General features: G+C 39.5%; 1 protein-coding gene across 2 annotated transcripts in view; it reads left to right on the top strand.

Moving 5' to 3' along the window:
* LOC134225819 (protein N-terminal asparagine amidohydrolase) overlaps window positions 1-17,146 on the top strand; it is a 199,227-nt gene extending 182,081 nt beyond the window's left edge. For both annotated transcript variants that reach the window (XM_062706189.1, XM_062706190.1), the window contains exons 5-8: window positions 176-358; window positions 15,682-15,890; window positions 15,956-16,117; window positions 16,217-17,146. In XM_062706189.1, coding sequence (XP_062562173.1) covers window positions 176-358; window positions 15,682-15,890; window positions 15,956-16,117; window positions 16,217-16,342 — 680 coding nt within the window. In that variant the 3' untranslated portion in view covers window positions 16,343-17,146. The remainder of the gene's footprint in view (window positions 1-175; window positions 359-15,681; window positions 15,891-15,955; window positions 16,118-16,216) is intronic.
* Window positions 17,147-20,369: the final 3,223 nt, after the last annotated feature.

The raw sequence follows: 20,369 nt of genomic DNA, 5'->3' as shown, positions 1-20,369 counted from the left end.
GAATTCAATAGAATAATATATCAAATAGATTGTTTTTTTAGTGCGAATGATTTTTCATCAATTGTTGAAACAATCATCTATTCCAAAGATCCCCAGAACAATGATAGATGAAATTATTATGACCTTGTTATGCCATATACTATGATTAAACATTCATTTTACTATTTTCTTACAGGGTCCGGAGCGGTAGCGCTGGCTCACCTGGATGGCAACGGAACTGACGAGGCTGTATCGACGATGGTTGCCCGCGTCCAAGAACTTGCCTTCGGCTATCCAGAAGGCCGAATCGAACTACAGCTGATAGGTGGCTTCAAGGATTCCCAAGGCTACGCGGAGGATCTCTTCAGCAACATTATGCGTAAGTATTATGGCATTCCGACTAAGGTCACCATATGTTTCGAATCGATCCATCATCTTTAGCCGTAACCTTCCCCCCTCAACGCTTACAAGCAAACATCTACGTGAATGATGCAATACTCGAGTGCAGAGTTTCATTGATAATCATTTATGATTTCAATCCCCCCAGCACCACTATTAAAAAATCCTCTCCTCTTCAGAAAACCGACAAAGATATTTTATATCGCATTCAAACGACCGACAATATTATAGACTTCAGTCGGCACTATAAACGAGTCCCACAGTACAATCGACTGGCGTCGCACAAGTCATCGATATTGCAGGAAAGTGACTATTTCTAATTTGCGAATTATTCATATCCACTAGTCGAAAGGTGTGCAAAGCGAGTGCGCTTTTTGTTGCCTTGTCCAGTCCACCTTCCATAACCGTATAAACCATACTTGATGGAGGGCATCGTTTCCTTACCGCCACCACTGCTAGAGCACAAACAACCGGACACCTCTTTCGAAGATTTATGGTAAGGGAAACGAGGTTAGATATTTACGAGTACTCTCTCATGACAGCAGGAAAAAAGCGGGTACAGGCGCTCCTTGTCGGACAAAATACGAAAATCGTCCAATGCATCCGCACCGGTGCGGATCTTCCTACAAACATTGTCATCCCAAAGGGAAAGAAGCTTTTTGGCTTCGAGTGGTCAAATTTTAATGATCACCGCCCACCAATCAAGGCATACATCATCACCTTTTCTGGGGGGATAACATTTCCAAAATATCCGAAAAAGGAAAATTAATCCAAATTGATGAAGCAGGATTAGATAACACCCATTAGTCTTAGCAGCGTCGTCGTTGTCCGTCGTCCGTCGTCGATGGAACGAACATGTTGGAAAAGTGCTTGATGAAAATCTGCATTCTTCTTTACTACGCTCACTTACCAGCGTGCTCGCTTCCTGATGATGTTAGAATCATTTACCGTGGTAGCGTCCATCGTCGTTCAGCTGGTCGATGGTCAATTTTCGGGAACAGCAGATTGGAACAAGATTATCGGGTTGCAACTTTCGTGCGGTTAGATGTCTGTTTGGACAGACGACTAAACTATTACCTACCAAATTTGCAGAATGTTTCACAATAAAGTATAACCATTGGAATCGAAACTAGTAACTGTTAATTGAAATCATACTGATGAAAAAGTCAGCAATTTAGACGTATCCCTAGAAAGTTAGAAGAAATGTAATCAGAATTATTATCATTCCAGCAATATGAGTGCAACAATGTTTCGTTAATGTGTCCTCCTAAGCGAGATCCAAAAAATCAAATTCGATGTTACTTAGATCGCTCCAAACTCTTTTTTCGCAATAAAGAATCATACTTCAGGACTGATTTGCGATTTAGGCGTAACTTATTTTGTAAAAAAAAATATTGGAGGTCGAATTTCTGGCTGAAGCAGGCATTTCCCAACGATCGATGCGTTACAATATCCAGCGATTGTCGGCGAAAGGAGTGTCGGCTGAATACAGCCAGAAGCTCAACGAACGGATAAGTGCAATCAACGCTAGCGACAACATAAACGATCTATGGGAGTCGATCCATGGAGCGGTAAGGGAAGATCCATTAATTACGTAACGCAAAAATGGATATATGGATATATACTTCGTTGGATTATAAGCTTTACGTTTTATTATGTTGTTAAATTCTTGTTGTGAGCCTTGTTGCGTGTTTCGCTAATAACTTGCACCGTTGTAAAAAGTACAATACTCGCGAAATCCTTTTAGGAGAATCGTTTTTTTTCGAAATTCCTGCAGGAATTATTGCGGAAATTTTGTTGGAAGAATTTTTCCCAAACTTTATCATAGAATGAAATAGCAACGAATAGGGTTTTTTTTTTCGAAAGAGGAAGGTTTTAATGGAAATTTTAAAGGAATTTACAGATAAAATTTCCAAAAGAACTCTTAAAGTAAATACCGAATGATTCCTAAAAGAATTTCTGAAGCGATTCCCGAAAAAAATCTTTAAGGAATATCCGAAAGGCTTATGGAATATTTAATTAAATTTTCGAAGGAATGTCCGAAAGAATTTCAAAAAGAATTTCCGAAGAAATTCTTAAAATATTTCGTTAAAGAACCGTTGACGGAACCTATAGAGAATTTCTGGATTGTAATTGCCGGTCTAGTCAACCGGGAGCACTTTCGAGACTCCCCGAATCAACTGCCTCAGGGTCGGCACACTCTCGTAAGTTTACCGCGGAGCAGGGAATCTTCGCACTTGAATTAAGGAAAACCTACCAGCATCTTTGAAAAGGATTTTCACAACTTCATTAGCTACACTCCTTCTAACTTTCCTCAGCTTCCTTATCAACTAGCTAATCTCACAGGGCGGGCCCCTTTCTTTACTCCACAACCACTTCATCTCCTTATCCGCGTTTCTGCTCTCTCTCTGTCTGCTACGGATGGCTTCGACCACGTCTGGCCACGTTCCGCGTTGTGGATGGCACCAAGGGTTCGTCAGCGGATAACTGGCGTTCCAACTGCGCGTCCTAGACTACCGATATGTTGACGGATCGGCCTTCGGCGAATAACGGTGCCGCAATCTACCCCGCATTCCGCAAATTGCCTGGAGATTGGGTTGGGCGATTACCTAATTTTCCTCCTTATGCTCACAATCTGATGAATTAAAACTGCTTGAATTCAAACTTTAACGTAGCGCTTTGGACATCCAGTTTTGCTCACGACTGCCGGGTAAGTGAAAGACTTGTCCCAGACCAATAAGCCCCGAGGTTCCCCATCTCCGGTCATTGACTTTTCACAGTCTTCATCCATTTTTCGTGCCACCTATAGATAGTGGAATATATAGATGAGCGAAGATAAATCTTCTGTCTCCAAACGAACTGTCAAAAGTGTCTCCAAACGAGCATGACGTCACGATTTCAATGGAAACGTTAAGGGCTGTGACGTCATATGCGCGTGTGCACGGGCAAAATAATCGACTTAGCCAGGCTTTCGCTCATCTATAGATTCTACTATCTATAGTGCCACCCATTTGTGCAATCCATCATGGCCGCTCTCAACTCCGTATCCTGTGGCTCCTGGTGGTGGGTTGAAGAAGCTTGGAGGGTGGTTGGTAGCAGTTAAGCCCCAAACGCAATACAACGGAACGGCGACGGAAACGGCAAATTTGACAGTAAAGTATATGGGCTAACTGTCAAATTTTCCGTTTCCGTCACCGTTCCGTTGTATTGCGTTTGGGGCTTTAAGATGGTTGCTCCTGATAGACGAATTTGAGTAAAGCTCGTCGATCATTTCGACATCTGGTGGTCGTCACAAGAACCACGAAAAAAGTGTCGCTGGCCAAAAAAGTGCATTGGCAGCATACGGAGGTAGTACGGTTTTCGCGTTTTCTGGTTAATCCAATCATTTATGAAAGCTGAAATAGTCGCAAATTGGAAGAAAATTTTGTTTTCTTTGGGATGAGCTTCCATCCGGTGGATGCTTGCATATAATTTTTCACATTAAACAGCACATCTCTTGCAGTGCCTCCACCGCACAATCTTGGTTATGAATTCCCGGATTTTTAATTCGTGGCTTATTTGGGTGGGATTTGTCTTCAACAGCTGCTTAAAGACTGTAAGAATCCATTGCCAGTGGAAAACATGAGACAATATACCAAAAAGTGAAGTAAATTTTATGGAGAAAATTTGATTTTGCATGTAATTAATCGCTTCTGACGACTTTTCTCCCAAACTCTCGCAGCGCACTCTACCACTGGATCCTTCTCGAATTCGCCTATAGCTATCTACTTGTATGCCAAGTGTACTCTGCTGAGGAAAAACCTTGAAACTCACACAAAAACTTCCTGTCATACATATTAACGATTATTAAAATACAAAATCTCTTCAATACACACAATTAACAAAACCGAACACTTACAGGATCTATCTTCGAAGTAATTTCCTGAGAACTCATCTAAAGGGAGGAATGTACGAGTTTCGGAATTAATTTGGGAATTCGTTCACAAGAAGAAGTGAATTCTTAAGAAATTCTTGCGAATCTCTGAAGAAATATCCGTCATATTTCTTCAGAGATTCACAAGAATCGACCGCAATTCCGATATTTTTGGGGTTTTTATATTTGACATGAAGTCTTAATCATAGATTCAAAACAGGGGTTTGTTTTACTGCTGTTCGGATTACGGGAAGAATTCCCGGAGAAATTCCTAAAAGAATTCCCTGAATTCTTGCAGAAGTTTCTGAATGAATTCCAGTAGAAATCTTGAAATTTAAATGAATATTCCAATAGATAGGTATTTGTTTGAAAATTCCATTAAAAATTCTTTCGTGGACCCCTTTAATAATTCTTTAGATGGTTCTTTCAACAATTCTTTCAGAAATTCCTCCAGAAATACATTTGGAAATTCCTCTAGGAATTTCTTCTAAAATTTCTCCAGTAATTTTTTTGGGAACTCTTCCAAGAATAATTTACAAAATTATCACATTGGTTCATTTTAATACTCCTCCCAAAAAGTCTTTGGAAATATTTTTAGTAAAACAATTTTGAAAATTCTTTCTGGAATTATTTCAGAAATTTTGTTGAAAGAATCCTTCCGGAAAATTATTGAAGAATGAAATAGGGAATCATAAATGATAAATCTTCCGGAAAATTCAAAAGGATTTCCTGACAAGAATTTCTAAATAAATATTAAGGAATTCTCAACAGAATTTACTACCGTCGTGCGGGGCTTCTTTTGACAAATCAGGGGCTACTTTGGACATTTTAAAACAAGAATTAAAACGAAAATTACTACAAAATTGTCATTATCACCAATCGGGTGTCTTGTTGATAGTTGGATGGTAACTTTCTGGTTCAAATTTGTTATTTTTTACGTTTATTTTTTTCAAAAAATCAAAAATCCAAAGTAGCCCCCGGAATCAAAAGAAGCCCCGCACGACGGTAATGAAATTTATGAAAAATTCCTTAAAGAATTCCTTCAGGATTTTCTAAAGAGATTCCCGAAAGAATTCTCAAAGAAAATTTCGTGCAAATTTCTAAAGAAATCTCTAAAGAATTTCTGGAAGAGTTGATTAAAAAGATCCGGAGAAATGACCGATGGAATTCCTATAAGAATTTTAGAAGGAATTCCAAAAAATGTCTTCCTAGAGTTTCCGAAGGGATTTCTTGGGAAAGGTAAGGAATTGCATCAGAATTTATTTCAGGATTTTCTCGAACAAATGTTTCCAGTATTTTCATTAAAAAAAGCCCTTTCAAAACTATGGGAAGAAATTCTTGGAAATTCATTATTTTTTTTTCTGAAGTTCATTCAGAAATACTTTTAGGAATCATTCTATAATTACTTTTAGAGTTTTTTCGAAAAATTTCATCTACAAAATCCATTAATATTTCCGTTAGAAACCATTCCAAAAATTCCTTTAGAATTTCCTTGTACAATCTTTAATAAATTTCTACAGAAAGTCTTCCAACAAAATTCTCAGAATTATTCCGACAGGAATTTCGTTAGTTTTACTAAAAGCAAAGGAATATCCGGAGAAATTTACAAAAGTTTTTCCATAGGATTTCCCTTTGGAATTGTCAAAAAGAATTTATGGCGTAATTTTCCAAATTATTCCTGGTGGAAATTTCTGGAGTGGAAAGATTTTTTGAAGAATTTTCAGAAGAAATTTTCACAGAAATTCCTGGAGAAACTTCAGAATGAATTTTTGAAGACATTTCTAAAAGGAAAACCTGAAATAGATTTTGCAAAAGAATTTCTGAAGGGATTCTTACTGGAGTTTACGATGGAATTTCCATTAGATTTTTAGGAGAAATACCTATTGAAATTTCAGACGAAATTTCTAAATTTCTCCAAAAAATTCTTTCGAAAATAACGGAATTTTTCCTCTCCAAAATTATTAATAATTGGCGGAAAATAATTTTTTTTCTCAAACCAACTTTGGCGTTTACAGTCGCCTCTCCACATCTCGATATTGAAGGGACCATCGAGCTAGGGAGAGATCGAGGAATGGAAGGAAAATTGGAATGGGTACATGATACGAAAAAAGCTCGTTTCTATGAAAAACGACAACAAAATACAAGTCGTTAACTGTTATTGATATGTTTGTTATTGTCCAGATATGTTCTAGACAATAAAAATTTGAACATATCGACATAAGGAGAGTGAACCCTGAACAAAATATGGTCAGAGAACATCGAGATAGAGAGATATCGAGATAGGGAGGTTATCGAGATGTACAAAGCCGAAATGTATGTAGATTGTAGGGGCTGAGGAAACCATCGCCATAGGGAGAGATATCGAGATATAGAACATCGAGATGTAGAGAGTCGACTTCATAAATTTTGGGAAAATATCTGATTTGGTGGTCCACGTGTCTAATCGTACCCTAGTGTTGCTCCTATTCGCGTGACTAACATCTAGTTTTCATCGGCCTTGCAGCCAAAGTACTGATTCTTTGAATGTCAAACTAATGTTGTTGATGAAACGAAACGTGGACCAACCACTATCTTCATCCCAATTAAACTATAAACGCGTAGTTAAAGAGTTGGTTCAAAAGTACAAGATTGCTAATGTCGTTCCTGTTCGCGTGACTAACATCTAGGTTACTTTGAACTGGCAGCCAAAGTACCGGTAGTACAAGAGTCAAACCGATGTTGGTCATGGAATGAAACATGCACTACAATATGATGCATAAATTATGACTACAGCGCCACTAGCGTTCTAGTACTTACTCGCGTTTTCAAGGGCACACCACTCGATACATAGAATTAACGCAAAACTGTCAATTTTGTTATTTCACGCATTTCACGCAAAACTGAAAAAATAAAATTGACAGTTGTGCGTTGCTTCCGTACTGAGCGGTGTGCCCTTGAAAACGCGAGTATTTTGAATTTGGATTCCGTGAGGAGTGTCCTTAAAGTCGTATTTTGGTTTTTTGGTTGCTAGGAACAAATCTCGCTTAACTTTTCAAAAGGACCTAAGTAACATTTTTTTCATGAATTAATTTGAATAGCGTAATCAACAGAACAACATGAAAGCTTTTGATTGCAGTACTCAAATTAATTCATGAAAAAAATGTTACTTAGATCCTTTTGAAAAGTTAAGCGAGAAATCTTCAAAGTTTTAACGTTTACTGGCCTTGTTGTTTACGATGGACTTCAATGAAGGTGTGATTGATGAAAAGCAGGTGGGTGGCACGACGCCACGTTTTTGCAGCCATCATCTCAGTGTAAAATTCATGATAGTATGTGTTTTGTTTACAAACATCACATTTGATTCTCATTAGGATACAGAACTGTCAGTGGGATACGGTCGCGCAATGTTGGCTGCAAAACAAACCTATTGTGTGAGATAGTGATGCCACCGGGCTGATGAAAAGCAGCATGTATAAACGCATTAGCCCAAAAATACACGCCGCGTTCCCCAGAGGAAACGACGCCCCGCGCTTTTTGCTGGCCGTATACTCGACTCTTATGGGGAGATAACATTGCGGCAAAGGTGCGGTTGTTCCTTTCGAATGTAAAACGCCGCGTGGAATATTGTGCAAATGCGCTTTCGGAAACATTACAACAGCCGCGCGGTGTATCGTATTGGGGTCTGGGTCATTTGGCATAAAGCCATTTGGTATAACGCCATTTGGCATAAGGTCATTTGGCATAAAGGCCATTTGGCATAAAGGCCATTTGGCATAATGGTCATTTGGCATAAGGGACATTTGGCATAATTTTGAACTGTAAGAAAAGAGTGGGTCATTTGGCATAATTTCGAGCTGTGACAGCGAAAGGGATATTTCATGTAATGTTTAGCGTAGATAAAGTAGGTCGAGGCTGTTTTCTGATAAATTTAGATTGATGGTAGACATTTTCCGGGAGAACAAAATAACAAAACGGCAGAATTACTTCCGAAAGAGAGATCACATCCATCATTGACTTATTCCGGGCCACCATTGCTTCAATCCGAGCATGCGCCGTAAGACTGGATCAAATCCACCATTGCCTTAATGCGGGTAAGCGCCTAAGTTTAAAAACTCAAGCCACACACTTGTCATAGACGAATGACTAAAACCAATCATGTCACATATGAGTTATTGCAACCAAATCAATCTGAATTGTGCTTTTCGGGGAAGAGATCACATCTACCATTGATTTATTCCCGACAAGCGCCTACTTATAAAGAAGGAGTCACATCTACCATTGCCATAATCCGGGAGGGCCTACTTTTAAAGAAGGGATCACATCCACCATTGCATTGCCACAATTCAGGCCACACACGTACTTTTAAAGAAGGGATTACATCCACCATTGCTTCAATCCGGACAAGCGCCTATTTTTGAAGAACAAATCAAATCCTTTATTGCCATAATCCGTGCAATCGCCTATTTTTAAAGAAGGGATCACATCCACCATTGCCTCAATCAGGGCAAGCACCTTCTTTTAAAGAAGGAATCACATCAACCATTGTCATAATCCGGGCAAGTGCCTACTTTTAAAGAAGGGATCACATCCACCATTGCCTCAATCCGGGCAAGCGCCTTCTTTTAAATAAGGAATCACATCCACCATTGCCTCAATCCGGGAAAGCGCCTTCTTTTAAAGAAGGAATCACATCCACCATTGTCATAATCCGGGCAAGCGCCTACTTCTAAAGAAGGGATCACATCCTCCATTGCCATAGTCCATGCAAGCGCCTACTTTTAAAGAAGGGATCGCATCCACCATGGCCTTAATCCATGGCATCCACCATGGCCTTAATCCGGGCATGCGCCTACTTTTAAAGAAGGGATCACTTCCACCATTGCCTCAATCCGGGCAAACGCCTTCTTTTAAAGAAGGAATCACATCCAACATATTCATAAACCGGACAAGCGCCTACTTTTCAGTTCTACCGCTGCTGTTGTCGAGAACAGTCGGAAGCAAACGTGCTCTCTGCAGTTCGTTTTGTTCTGCACACAGTGGTTGCCGTTTGATGGTGATTTTTTCACATGCGCTTTGTCTCACGGTCGTTAACTTCAGATCCATTCAGTTTTTGCCATTAATAGCAAAATACCATAAGTGAAATGCGTGAGATCGTTAACACCGTACAGTTTCGATTCACTACGGGCAGTCCTCGGCCTTCGTGGGAGGAAATTGCAATGTTCCTGAAGCAGCTGGATGCGGATGTTCTATTGATGGAGCCGGTGTATAGAACGCCCTTGGATCGCTCCCTCTTCGTTAAGTTCGTAACACCGGAATCAATGGCGGAGGCATTGCAAAAAAAATGCAGAGCAAAGAAAGTTTCTGTACGAAAATGGAAAGTCAGTGGAAGTGTTCATGCGCGTCGCAGGAACAAATGTTCAGTACCGTCAACTGGGGGGAAGATGATCGTTGAGGTGAAGATGATCATTTGATGTGTCAGTCAAAAGTGCCAAATTTTTTTATGAAACGGTAGTCAACAATATTCTCCGTTCAAGTAATGTTACCGCTAGGTAGAAATCCGAGTTTTTCGATTATAATCATGAAAATGTATTTTGTGGAAGAAAGAGAGAGATAGCCATAAATGACGCTATTTTCGTTTCAAATATTGACTTCGTAGACTTCTTTACGTAGTAAATTCAACATTCATACAAATAACCTAGTGTATTTTGACTACTAGGTCATAATGATTTTAGTAGAGCTGTCTTGATCAACTTCACCCCAAACCAGATTACTCAAAAAATGTGTGATAATCTAATTTATTTTAATAAATGCGAACACATTTCAGAAAACTAAAGTTGTTGATTATTGCAACGTATAGCAGTACATGTTTTGAAAATATTTGTTTCGATTTAAAATGTAAACACACATTGTTATTGCATGTTTTGTCTTAAAAATGATCATCTTCCCCCCAGTTGACGGTACGTTCGTATTTTCGATTTGCCTCCGGAGCTAAGCGATGATATTTTATCATTGACGCTAAGCCAATACGGAAAAGTCGAACGTGTTGTCCGTGAACAATTCCCAACGGAATCAGGACTCGGTCATATGCATACTGGAGTGCGTGGTGTATACCTGGATGTGAAAACCGACATTCCACCGACGATCGAGGTGGGGCACCGAAAAGGACGAGTTTATTATAACGGTCTCAAGGACAAGTGTTTTTTGTGTGAAGCACCTGGTCACAGGAAAGAATCTTGTCCACAACGCGTTAGTAATAAACAGGAGAAAAGGAAACAAAAAAGGGTAGCAAGTAATACATATGCCGCAGTTGTTGCAGAAACGCATGCTGAACCAGAAGCGCTGGAGTCGTTAGATAGGACGGAGTATTTGATTGAAGAGGAAATCATCGAACATTCGGAAGCGGAAGATGTTTTGTTAGTCGATAATGATACCGGACCAGATTCTGTAGAAAACCAACGTAAAGAAAATGTGAAGAAACTGGAGGAGGTAGCCAGAGCAATTCAGAAGGCTATGTCAAGCCCAGATGCTACTCAGCGGCGAGCTCAATTTGCGGCTTCCCGGTCCAGCTCAGGAACTGAAGAAGAAATGTGCGCGTAGAAGCTATTATTAATTAAACTCAATGAGATGTTAAATTATCAAAATGATGATCGGCTCCGTAGAGTTTTTTTTATTAAACAAATGAGCCTAATAAACAAACGATTGAAAAAAAAGCGCCTGCTTTTAAAGAAGGGATCACATCATCCATGCAAGAGCCTACCTTTAAAGAAGGGATCGCATCATCCATTGTCATTATCTATGCAAGCGCCTACTTTTAAAGAAGGGATCGCATCCACCATGGCCTTAATCCGGGCATGCGCCTACTTTTAAAGAAGGGATCACTTCCATCATTGCCTCAATCCGGACAAACGCCTTCTTTTAAAGAAGGAATCACATCCAACATTGTCATAATCCGGACAAGCGCCTACTTTTAAAGAAGGGATCACATCATCCATTGTCATAATCTATGCAAGCGCCTACCTTTAAAGAAGGGATCGCATCCACCATGACCTTAATCCGGGCAAGCGCTTACTTTTAAAGAAGAGATCATATCCTCCATTGCCATGATCCGGGCAAGCACCTACTTTAAAGAAGGGATCACATCCTTCATTGCCATAATCCGGCAACACGCCTTCTTTTAAAGAGGGGATTATATCCACCACTGCTCTAATCCGGGCATGCACCTACTTTTGCATTGCATTGCAAATGCATTCTTTCCACGAGAGGACAATGTCTTTTTAATATTGTTATCGACGGGTGTTATATTTACTATTCCGTGGTGTTTCCCGCACCACTTAGTCACCATTTAGCGAACGCAAAGAAAAATTATGCCAAATGTCCGTTATACCAAAAGACCCTCACTTTTGACGTTGGTTACAATTATGCCAAATGTCCGTTATGCCAAATGACCGTTATGCCAAATGGCCTTTATGCCAAATGACCTTATGCCAAATGGCGTTATGCCAAATGACTTTATGCCAAATGGCCCGCTCCCATCGTATTGACAGCACCCTACAATATTGCGCACATTTTGTCACACGTATAACAAAGCGTTCATAGTGTCGAGGCTATCATTGGGGCCTCTTATTCTCGACGCCGTTGGTTCGAAGCTGGTCTGAGTGAATTATTTTTTGACGTAGAATCACGTCTTACAGTAGGATAGGGGGATCATTCCAAAGTTTCAAATTTAAGACCGTCACGAAAAGAGGTCAGGAAGGCTCGTACTCGTAATAACTCAGGCCGTTTTCCAACGGATTCCGGAGATTTTGGTATGAATCGATCAGTTAACTCACATAAATTCTATACCAATATTGTAAACAGTTGATTTAATGCATTTTACTATTGAAAAATTGAATTTCGCCAGCCAATATTGAAATTGCACTTTAACAGTTAATTACCTACATTTCGGCTGTTAGCCATCCGGCATGAACATGCATAAAATGTTGATGATCAAATTTCGTATCCTCCATCGCACTATACGTAATTCTACGTTCAATTTGCGGTCGTATCTTTGAAACAACCCTCTACTTTTTTCAATTTGCAGGCGATTCTAAGCACTACCGGCTCCAGAATTCTAGTACAGTTGGGCACTAGTTATTTTGGCGTAATTGATGCATTGATAATTTGGTGTCAGTAGTTAAAACTATTATTTAAGGTAGAATGAAACAATGAATGATTTGATTGGAACTTCTGTTTGGAACTTCCTTTCCAATCTCCACCCAGACTTCCTCAAAAAAAATCCAAGGAACTTGTTCCAGATGTTGCCTTCACTTCACTCAGGAAGTTCTCGACTTTCACGAAAATGTAATGATTTCTCGCTTAACTTTTCAAAAGGACCTAAGTAACATTTTTTTCATGAATTAATTTGAATAGCGCAATCAACAGAACAACATGAAAGCTTTTGATTGCAGTATTAAAATTAATTCATGAAAAAAATGTTACTTAGGTCCTTTTGAAAAGTTAAGCGAGATTTCTCATATTTAGATTGATTTTGTATAAATGTTGTAGTGTAATAAAATACTCCTACTCTGGTAGGCTGTCTACTCGTTTCTGTTTGCTTAACAAACACCAACCTAAACCTATTAAGCGTACGCATGTCAATAATTATTATGCATTGCACAAATTAAAACAATTCTTGACAAGATATATAATTTTCTCTACAGGTGATTTTGAACAGCTTACGTATAGAACACAAAATACCTAATTATTCACCTATTGATGAGGTTAAACAGTTATTAAATAATTAAATCGACACTGTTATCAAATATCAAACCAATCACATCTCGGAGGAAGTGCCAAATTTTGGCACTTTCTCATTGACGAGTAGTAGGTATCATCCCAAACGGCAAATTCAGTCGAGCCACTACAAACGCCTCACTTTCAAAGCAAACGATGATGGAACCTAGACCGTTGATTGGAGTCAATTTTTTGATTTAATTATTTCCAAATTGACCTTCGTTGGAGCAAGCGGTTCGGACCAGAACATCGTTCTTCTGACTGCCACATATTTGAATGACTGATGAAGATTTAATTGAGTGCCTCTACTGCTTCTGTTCGAACCACTTTGGAGAGCGACTGTGTGGCCGTCTCGCGGTGGTCATGGCGCGTTGATTGACCGGCCATCCATTTCCATATATATAGAGATGTGCATTACCACGGCTCAACAATTGTCTTTATCGTAGATGTTCAAAGAAAAGTCGTAGAAATGACTTGTAAGCATGATAAAATTCAATTGAAAACATTATTCTCTATTGCATTAAATGGGGGTGCCACGCATTACTGGAGATACGACCATCATATGATTCACACGTCTCGTTGGTTCGGGTTTGTTCTACACAAGAATTAGCACCCCGCCAAGCTAATGGAATTAATGGCTCTGGAATCGAATCAGACATTGTCGCGGTGGCAGCTGGTCATTCATTGCTCGGCTTGAAGGAACGTGCGAGCCGCGACTGATAGATTAATGGACATTTATGGGTCTTGTTTCTCGTGTGAGTGGTGTGATTATGCGGCTTGACTAATTTGTAGTTAACTTGTTGGATCAGCCTCGATGCTGGCTTAGTTATGGTGATGGAGGCAGGGTTGCCACTACTTTTTGGGAAAAGTCTGGCATGCTACAAATTAAAAATCTGGCAAAATCTGGCGAAGAAATTCGTCTTTATCATTTTTTAGTCTTTATTTAGGTGTTTTTTAAAGTTTCTAATATTAATTTATATTTTTTTGTAATTTAAGAGATTTTAACTAAAAATGTGATCTAATACTAATTATTATTACCAATATTAGAAAATTATGTTCTGACCCTCTTTTTGCTTTTGCTCTATGTTTATCTTTTTTTTTGTCTTGAAAAGAATTTCTTTTCCCGCCTAAGATATTCGTTTAAGCAATTCGATATTTGTTAAAATGAGATTCTTAGAAATCATACCATTTTAAAAAAATTAAAAAAAATTAGATTGAATTGATTGTTAGATTTTAGATTAGCTCTGAAATATCTGAAAATTATAAAAAGAATATACATAATTATGGGAACGGCTTCTGAACTTCATCTCATGGCTTCCGGAGCGTAACAAGTCCATGAGAAGGGGCTAAGACAAGCATTTGTTACTCAGAGTATAATAATGAAAAGATTTGTACAAAATTGCGCTCTGAGTATCGTGAATTTACCACTTTTACGGAGGTTCCGGATTTTCCGGAGGAATTTCGGTGGCCACTCAGACTCATGAGAACGGACCACGTCAATCATTCGCTTTTCGGAGACGGATGAGTTTTATAAACTTTTCACTTTTACGTATGCCCCAAATCTTACGTAGGACCTCCGGTGGCCAATAAGGTCCATCAAAAGAAGTTTAATGATGTTTCGGATCTTCCAGAAGGACGCCGAATTGACGAATAACCAGGAAATGTGATAAATCATGGAACTAGACAATGATTACATTCATTGGGATCATTGTTACAGAATGTTGTAAGCATTTCCAGAACTCGAAACGCCAAAAATTAGCCTTGAAAGATTCCTTCAAAACCGATTTCTGGAAAACAGCATGGCCAAACCGCAATCCGCAAAAACCATACCTTCACTTTATTTATAAAAGATTGAAATTGATTCAAAAATGAGTTTTGCGGTCAGATATCAGTTATTGAATGAATATGAAAATAATAACTGAATAACTCATTAGAAATGTTTGAAAATGTTCACGCAGGCTATAATTAAAAAAAAAATCTGTCTGAAATTGTAAAAGTCTGGCATTTTGAGTGGTTTCTCTTTTTCTCTTTTTGCTGCCAAAAAGTCTGGCAGTGCCAGATATATCTGGCATAATGGCAACCCTGGATGGAGGGTAACGAGTAGACTCTAATTAGGTTAAGCTAATTGGAATTATAAGTGCTTTTTGAACCCGCCCACCTAAGATGCTTTCAATATTTTGTAAATAATACTTTTAACGGCAAATGAAATTACCTTTTTAACGTATATTACGTTAAGGTTATTTTAATACAATATTTGTATAAAAAGCTTACAGAATTGTATATGCCCAGATTTTATACAATAATTGTCAGATTTGTTTTTTGGGTGCATGTTTAAGCACTGCTGAAATCAAAAGAAGATTTAAAATTTATTAAATAAAGCTCCCAGACTCAGCTTCTGTTTAAATTCTATTCAAGATTGTTAAAATTGGATTATGCGATATTTACCTTCATAGTAAGATCCTGGTAAAAGTGAGCTGTGAAATACATGGAAGTCTTCTCCATTGATAATTCGTGACATACAAAGCCGTCAGCTCATTTTAAATTTGAAAAGAAAATAGTGATAATTACGTAAACCCTAATTAATAAAACAATTTGAAACATTATCATGTAAAGAAACCGAATGGCGTTTATCTTTTCAGAATCGTTCCACAAACACCCACTGGAAATCGATTTGACACAAGCCTGTGTCGGTGAGCTGAACACCATCCTACGAGGGGATCTCAACTGGCCCATCATCTACGGCATCGGAGTGAACGTCAAAACTGGAGAGATTTTCCCAGCCACCTTACCGGACAAGGGCCCCGACCTTCAATTGCGTATGGCACGACACTTTACTGGTGGCCATCAGGTACCATTCGAATATCTCATATTTTATTTTCTTACCAACGTAACCAATCTTTTTTCATGTCTCAGGTGCTCGATATCTACGACTCCACTGTCGGAATGCTCCGAATCGGTCCATTCAACTACGATCCACTGCGTGGGGTGGACCTCTGGCTGTCGCAGAGCGACGAGTTCATCCTCCAGCATCTATCCACTAGTCCCGAGGTGGAGCCACCCCACTTTGCTATGCAAGTACGTGCTGCTGTGGGGCAGTGAAGGCTCGAACCCCGCTTGCCATGAATAATACTACTGTTCGGGACGAACTCTAACTGAACTATCCATCGTTTTTAGGTCCGTGCCACACTTAGATACATCCAAGACAACCAATTCCCGGCGGTTACGGTATTCCGGAATAACAATCCGCACTATTTCAGAAGAGACGAAACCACTGGTTGTTGGACGCCGGTGCGGTTCTAGTTGATCACGTCACGGAGATTGTTCCCAATACGTAGCTGCATATGGTTTGATTTTTTTTTCTCGTCGTTCTCTAGGGGCGTAATTATTCTTATTTAATCCTAGCGTAGAGTCTCATAACAAAAACTTATTTGCACCTAATTGTAGAACGGTTCCCACAACTGAAGTCGGTGTAGGTTTCATAGATTTAAAAAGTGTTATTAGCGGTTATCAAACCACTATGGAATCTACAGTGGCTATAGGGTGAATGTTTCGATTCTCCATCTCATAGTATCCCATATCAATCCAATGAAAAACGAATGTATGAAAAATAAATTCATTTGTTGCTTATTTTGCGATTTTGCTATCGGAGCATAAGATGGCGAATAAAATCATTTCCCTACCAAGAAACACGGTATCGTTATTCAATATAAACAGAGACGAATTTGAACTTTTATTTGCAGCCTATCTATTTAAAACTTTTTAGGATTTTTCTAGTATGATGTATTATTTGCGTTTTTATCTTACACGATTTGCTGTAATTTTGAGTTCACTTTTATTCAGATCAAATTATGTTCATCAACCAGCAGTGTTGTCAAACGAGCTTTTGTTATTAATTTTATAGGTGCGCTCTACTTGCTGCAGCTTAGCAGGTTTTGAGCAGAGCTAATCTCCTAAACACAGACCATTTGACACTTTTAGTGAAATTTGATTTCAACCCGGATACGCGATAAGAAAATAACTACTTTGAATTGTACAGGATTTAATTCGCCTGGAGTTAGAAATGAGTAAATTATACACGAAGAAAAATAAATAAATTTATCGTTCCGTGATGTTTTTGTTATTTATCCCAAACCCTTAATTCAGAAAATAAATATATAGACCTTTTTGCCTTTCTCGTATACTAAGTATACGGTAAAGGCTATATGATCGCTCCAAAAACAAACTTTTTATAGAAGGCCCGGAGACCCATAGTGTTATATACCGATCGACTCAGCTCGACGAATTGAGGTGATGTCTGTGTGTATGTGTGTGTGTGTGTGTGTGTGTGTGTGTGTGTGTGTGTGTGTGTGTGTGTGTGTGTGTGTGTGTGTGTGTGTGTGTGTATGTGTGTGTGTCTGTGCACCCAACAAAAAAATGTCACTCATTTTTCGGGTACTTATCCTTAACCGATTTACTCGCAACAAGTTGCATTCGACGCAGGATGCTTCACCATTGTTTCCTATTGAAAATTGGTCAGATCGAACTATGGGCTCGGAAGTTATGGCCAAAAAACCACTTTTTTTATAGAAAAAATAGTAAAAAAATGTCACTCATTTTTCAGGCACTTATCCTTAACCGATTTACTCGCAACATGTTGCATTCGACGCAGGATACTCTACCATTGTTTCCTATTGAAAATTGGTCAGATCGGACTATGGGCTCGGAAGTTATGGCCAAAATACCACTTTTTTTATAGATAAAATGAGTATAAAATGTCACTCATTTTTCAGGCACTTAGCCTTAACCGATTTACTCGCAACAAGTTGTATTCGACGCAGGATACTCTCCCTGTTGTTTCCTATTGAAAATTGGCCAGATCGGACTATGGGCTCAAGAGTAATGGCCAAAATACTATTTTTATAATGCACGAGAAAGGCACCATCACCGCTAGGTGGATTAATCAGGGTTTTTCAATCAAGCATTAACCCCATTCATAATATGTATTTCCTCCAAATATTTTTGAAGTCTGCAGCCTTCCTACCTCGGCAGTACGAAAACCGGACAAAACCTTTAAAAAATCGTTTTTTCGTGATATTCGTCCATTCATTAATTTAGTTTACATCTAAACGGATAACACTGAATCAACAATTTGACGCCACAATACACGGTTGGAGGCCGCATCTCTCCATCCTCGAATGCGCCCCACGCTCGCCAAGTCGTTTAGCACCTGGTTTGCCCACCTCGCTCGCTGCGCTCCACGCCGTCTCGTACCTGCTGGATAGGAAGCAAACACCATCTTTGCAGGGCTGCTGTCCGGAATTCTGCCCTGGAACATGCCCTACCCATTGTATTCTTCCGGCTTTAGCTACCTCCCGGATACTGGGTTCGCCGTAGAGTTGGGCGAGCTCGTGGTTAATTCTTCGCCGCCACACACCGTCTACTTGCACACCGTCAAAGATGATCCTAAGCACCCGTCTCTCGAATACTCTTAATAGAAATAAAAACTTATTACTAGTTTAACAAACGTTTAACCCGTTTTACGAAACGTGTAGTTGGCTCGTTGAACTCGAATAAATCTTCGACAGCCGTGAATGCGCGAATACATGCCGAGATCGGTTCATTGTATCCAAACACCGTTCGATGGTAGCGTGGTTGTAGTAAAGTAGTATTCCGCAGTGATCTATTCGGTACACGGAAGTTCATCATGGATAGAAGGTCGGGGGCATCAGTTTCAGCAGCTAATAGTTTAGCAATAAACAAAGATTGCTGTATTTTTCGTCGGTTTTCCAGCGTGTCTAAACCTAGCAATCGACATCTATCAGGATACGGCGGCAAGTTTTCAGGATCTCTGGCAAAGATTTTAGCGCTGAACGTATGAACCTCCTTCGTACTCGCTCGAGTCTTAAGCACCACGTGACCTGATGGGGGTGCTAAACAACAGACACATTTTCCAAAATTGGACGGACGAGTGCACAGTACAATGATTTGCAGCAGTGTGGATCAGAGAAATCCTTCGCAACCTTAGAAATGAAGCCTTGCTGCCTTGTTGCCTTCGAAATTATCGCTGAACGGTGCAAATCAAAAGTCATTCTTGAATCCAGCACGATCCCAAGGTCAGTCACAATTGAGACCCTGTTAAGAATTTTGCCATCGATATGACAGAGTCGAGCAATATTTGAGATACGGTACGGTGAAATGTTATCACTTGGCATTTTTCCACGCTGACATTCAGTTTATTCCTACGGCACCAGTCGGCAAATAGAGTTAACGATACTTCTAGAGCCTGGCAATCATACAACGTTCGTACAACAATGTAAAGCTTCATATCATCAGCGTACACAAGTTTATAACATTCACCAAGACCCAAAACAGCATCATTGAAGAAAAGAACGAACAGTAGCGGTCCTTGCGGTACACCAGATCTGTTTGTGATCCAGACCAGACACATAAGCATCTATCTTCACCCGAAGCTGCCGATCCATAAGATAGGATATCAACCAAGATACCAGTTGCGTAGATATTCCGAGGCGGGTTAACTTGTGTATCAGAATTTCATGGTCGATTTTGTCAAAAGCTGCTTTCAAATCGGTGTAGACAGTATCGACTTGCGCTTTGTCATCCATACTCGAGATACACTTTGATGTAAAACTCAACAAATTCATGGTAATCGATTGCCCGGGAAGAAATCCGTGTTGATCGGTTGATATATAGGTTTTTGAAGCATCCAGAATTACTCCACACATTATAATCTCAAAAAGCTTTGAAGCGGCCGAGAGGCTTGTGATACCACGATAATTAGCAACATTGAGGCTATCACCGCGTTTGAAGACTGGTGTTACGAACGACTGCTTCCAATTTTGCATGGCGGAGTGAACAGTTGAAAATATCGCACAATGGTTGTGCTAAAGCGTAAATGCACCGGCATATTACAACTGCAGACGAACCATCTGGACCAGCTACGAATGAACGTTTCAGTGAAACCATTTCTGGATTGATGGCAAATAATCCAAGCTCGACCATATTAACAGGAACATCCCGGATAGCTTCATCGATTTCCAACTTTGAAGTCTTACTCGATGCGAATATGGATGCGAAATGCTCGGCAAACAGTTTGCAGGACTCATCGGTAGACGCAGCAGATGATAAATTCAGATAGGCTAGATGTACCAGTTGTGGCTATAGCACCAGTTGTCGCACTAGTGCTTTATATGCCAAATGGCCAATCAAATCATCGCAAACCAAGTTCATATCGATAAAGCATATTCATATGATACGATTACACATTTGATCTCCTCCAAAACAAGCAAAACATAATTGTAAAAATTGATTTTGCTTAATTTTTGACGTC

This window comes from Armigeres subalbatus, chromosome 3 (assembly GCF_024139115.2).
Source record: "Armigeres subalbatus isolate Guangzhou_Male chromosome 3, GZ_Asu_2, whole genome shotgun sequence".
Lineage (NCBI taxonomy): Eukaryota > Metazoa > Arthropoda > Insecta > Diptera > Culicidae > Armigeres > Armigeres subalbatus.
The sequence above is the reverse complement of the archived record's forward strand: the minus strand, read 5'-3'. Positions and strand labels throughout refer to the sequence as shown.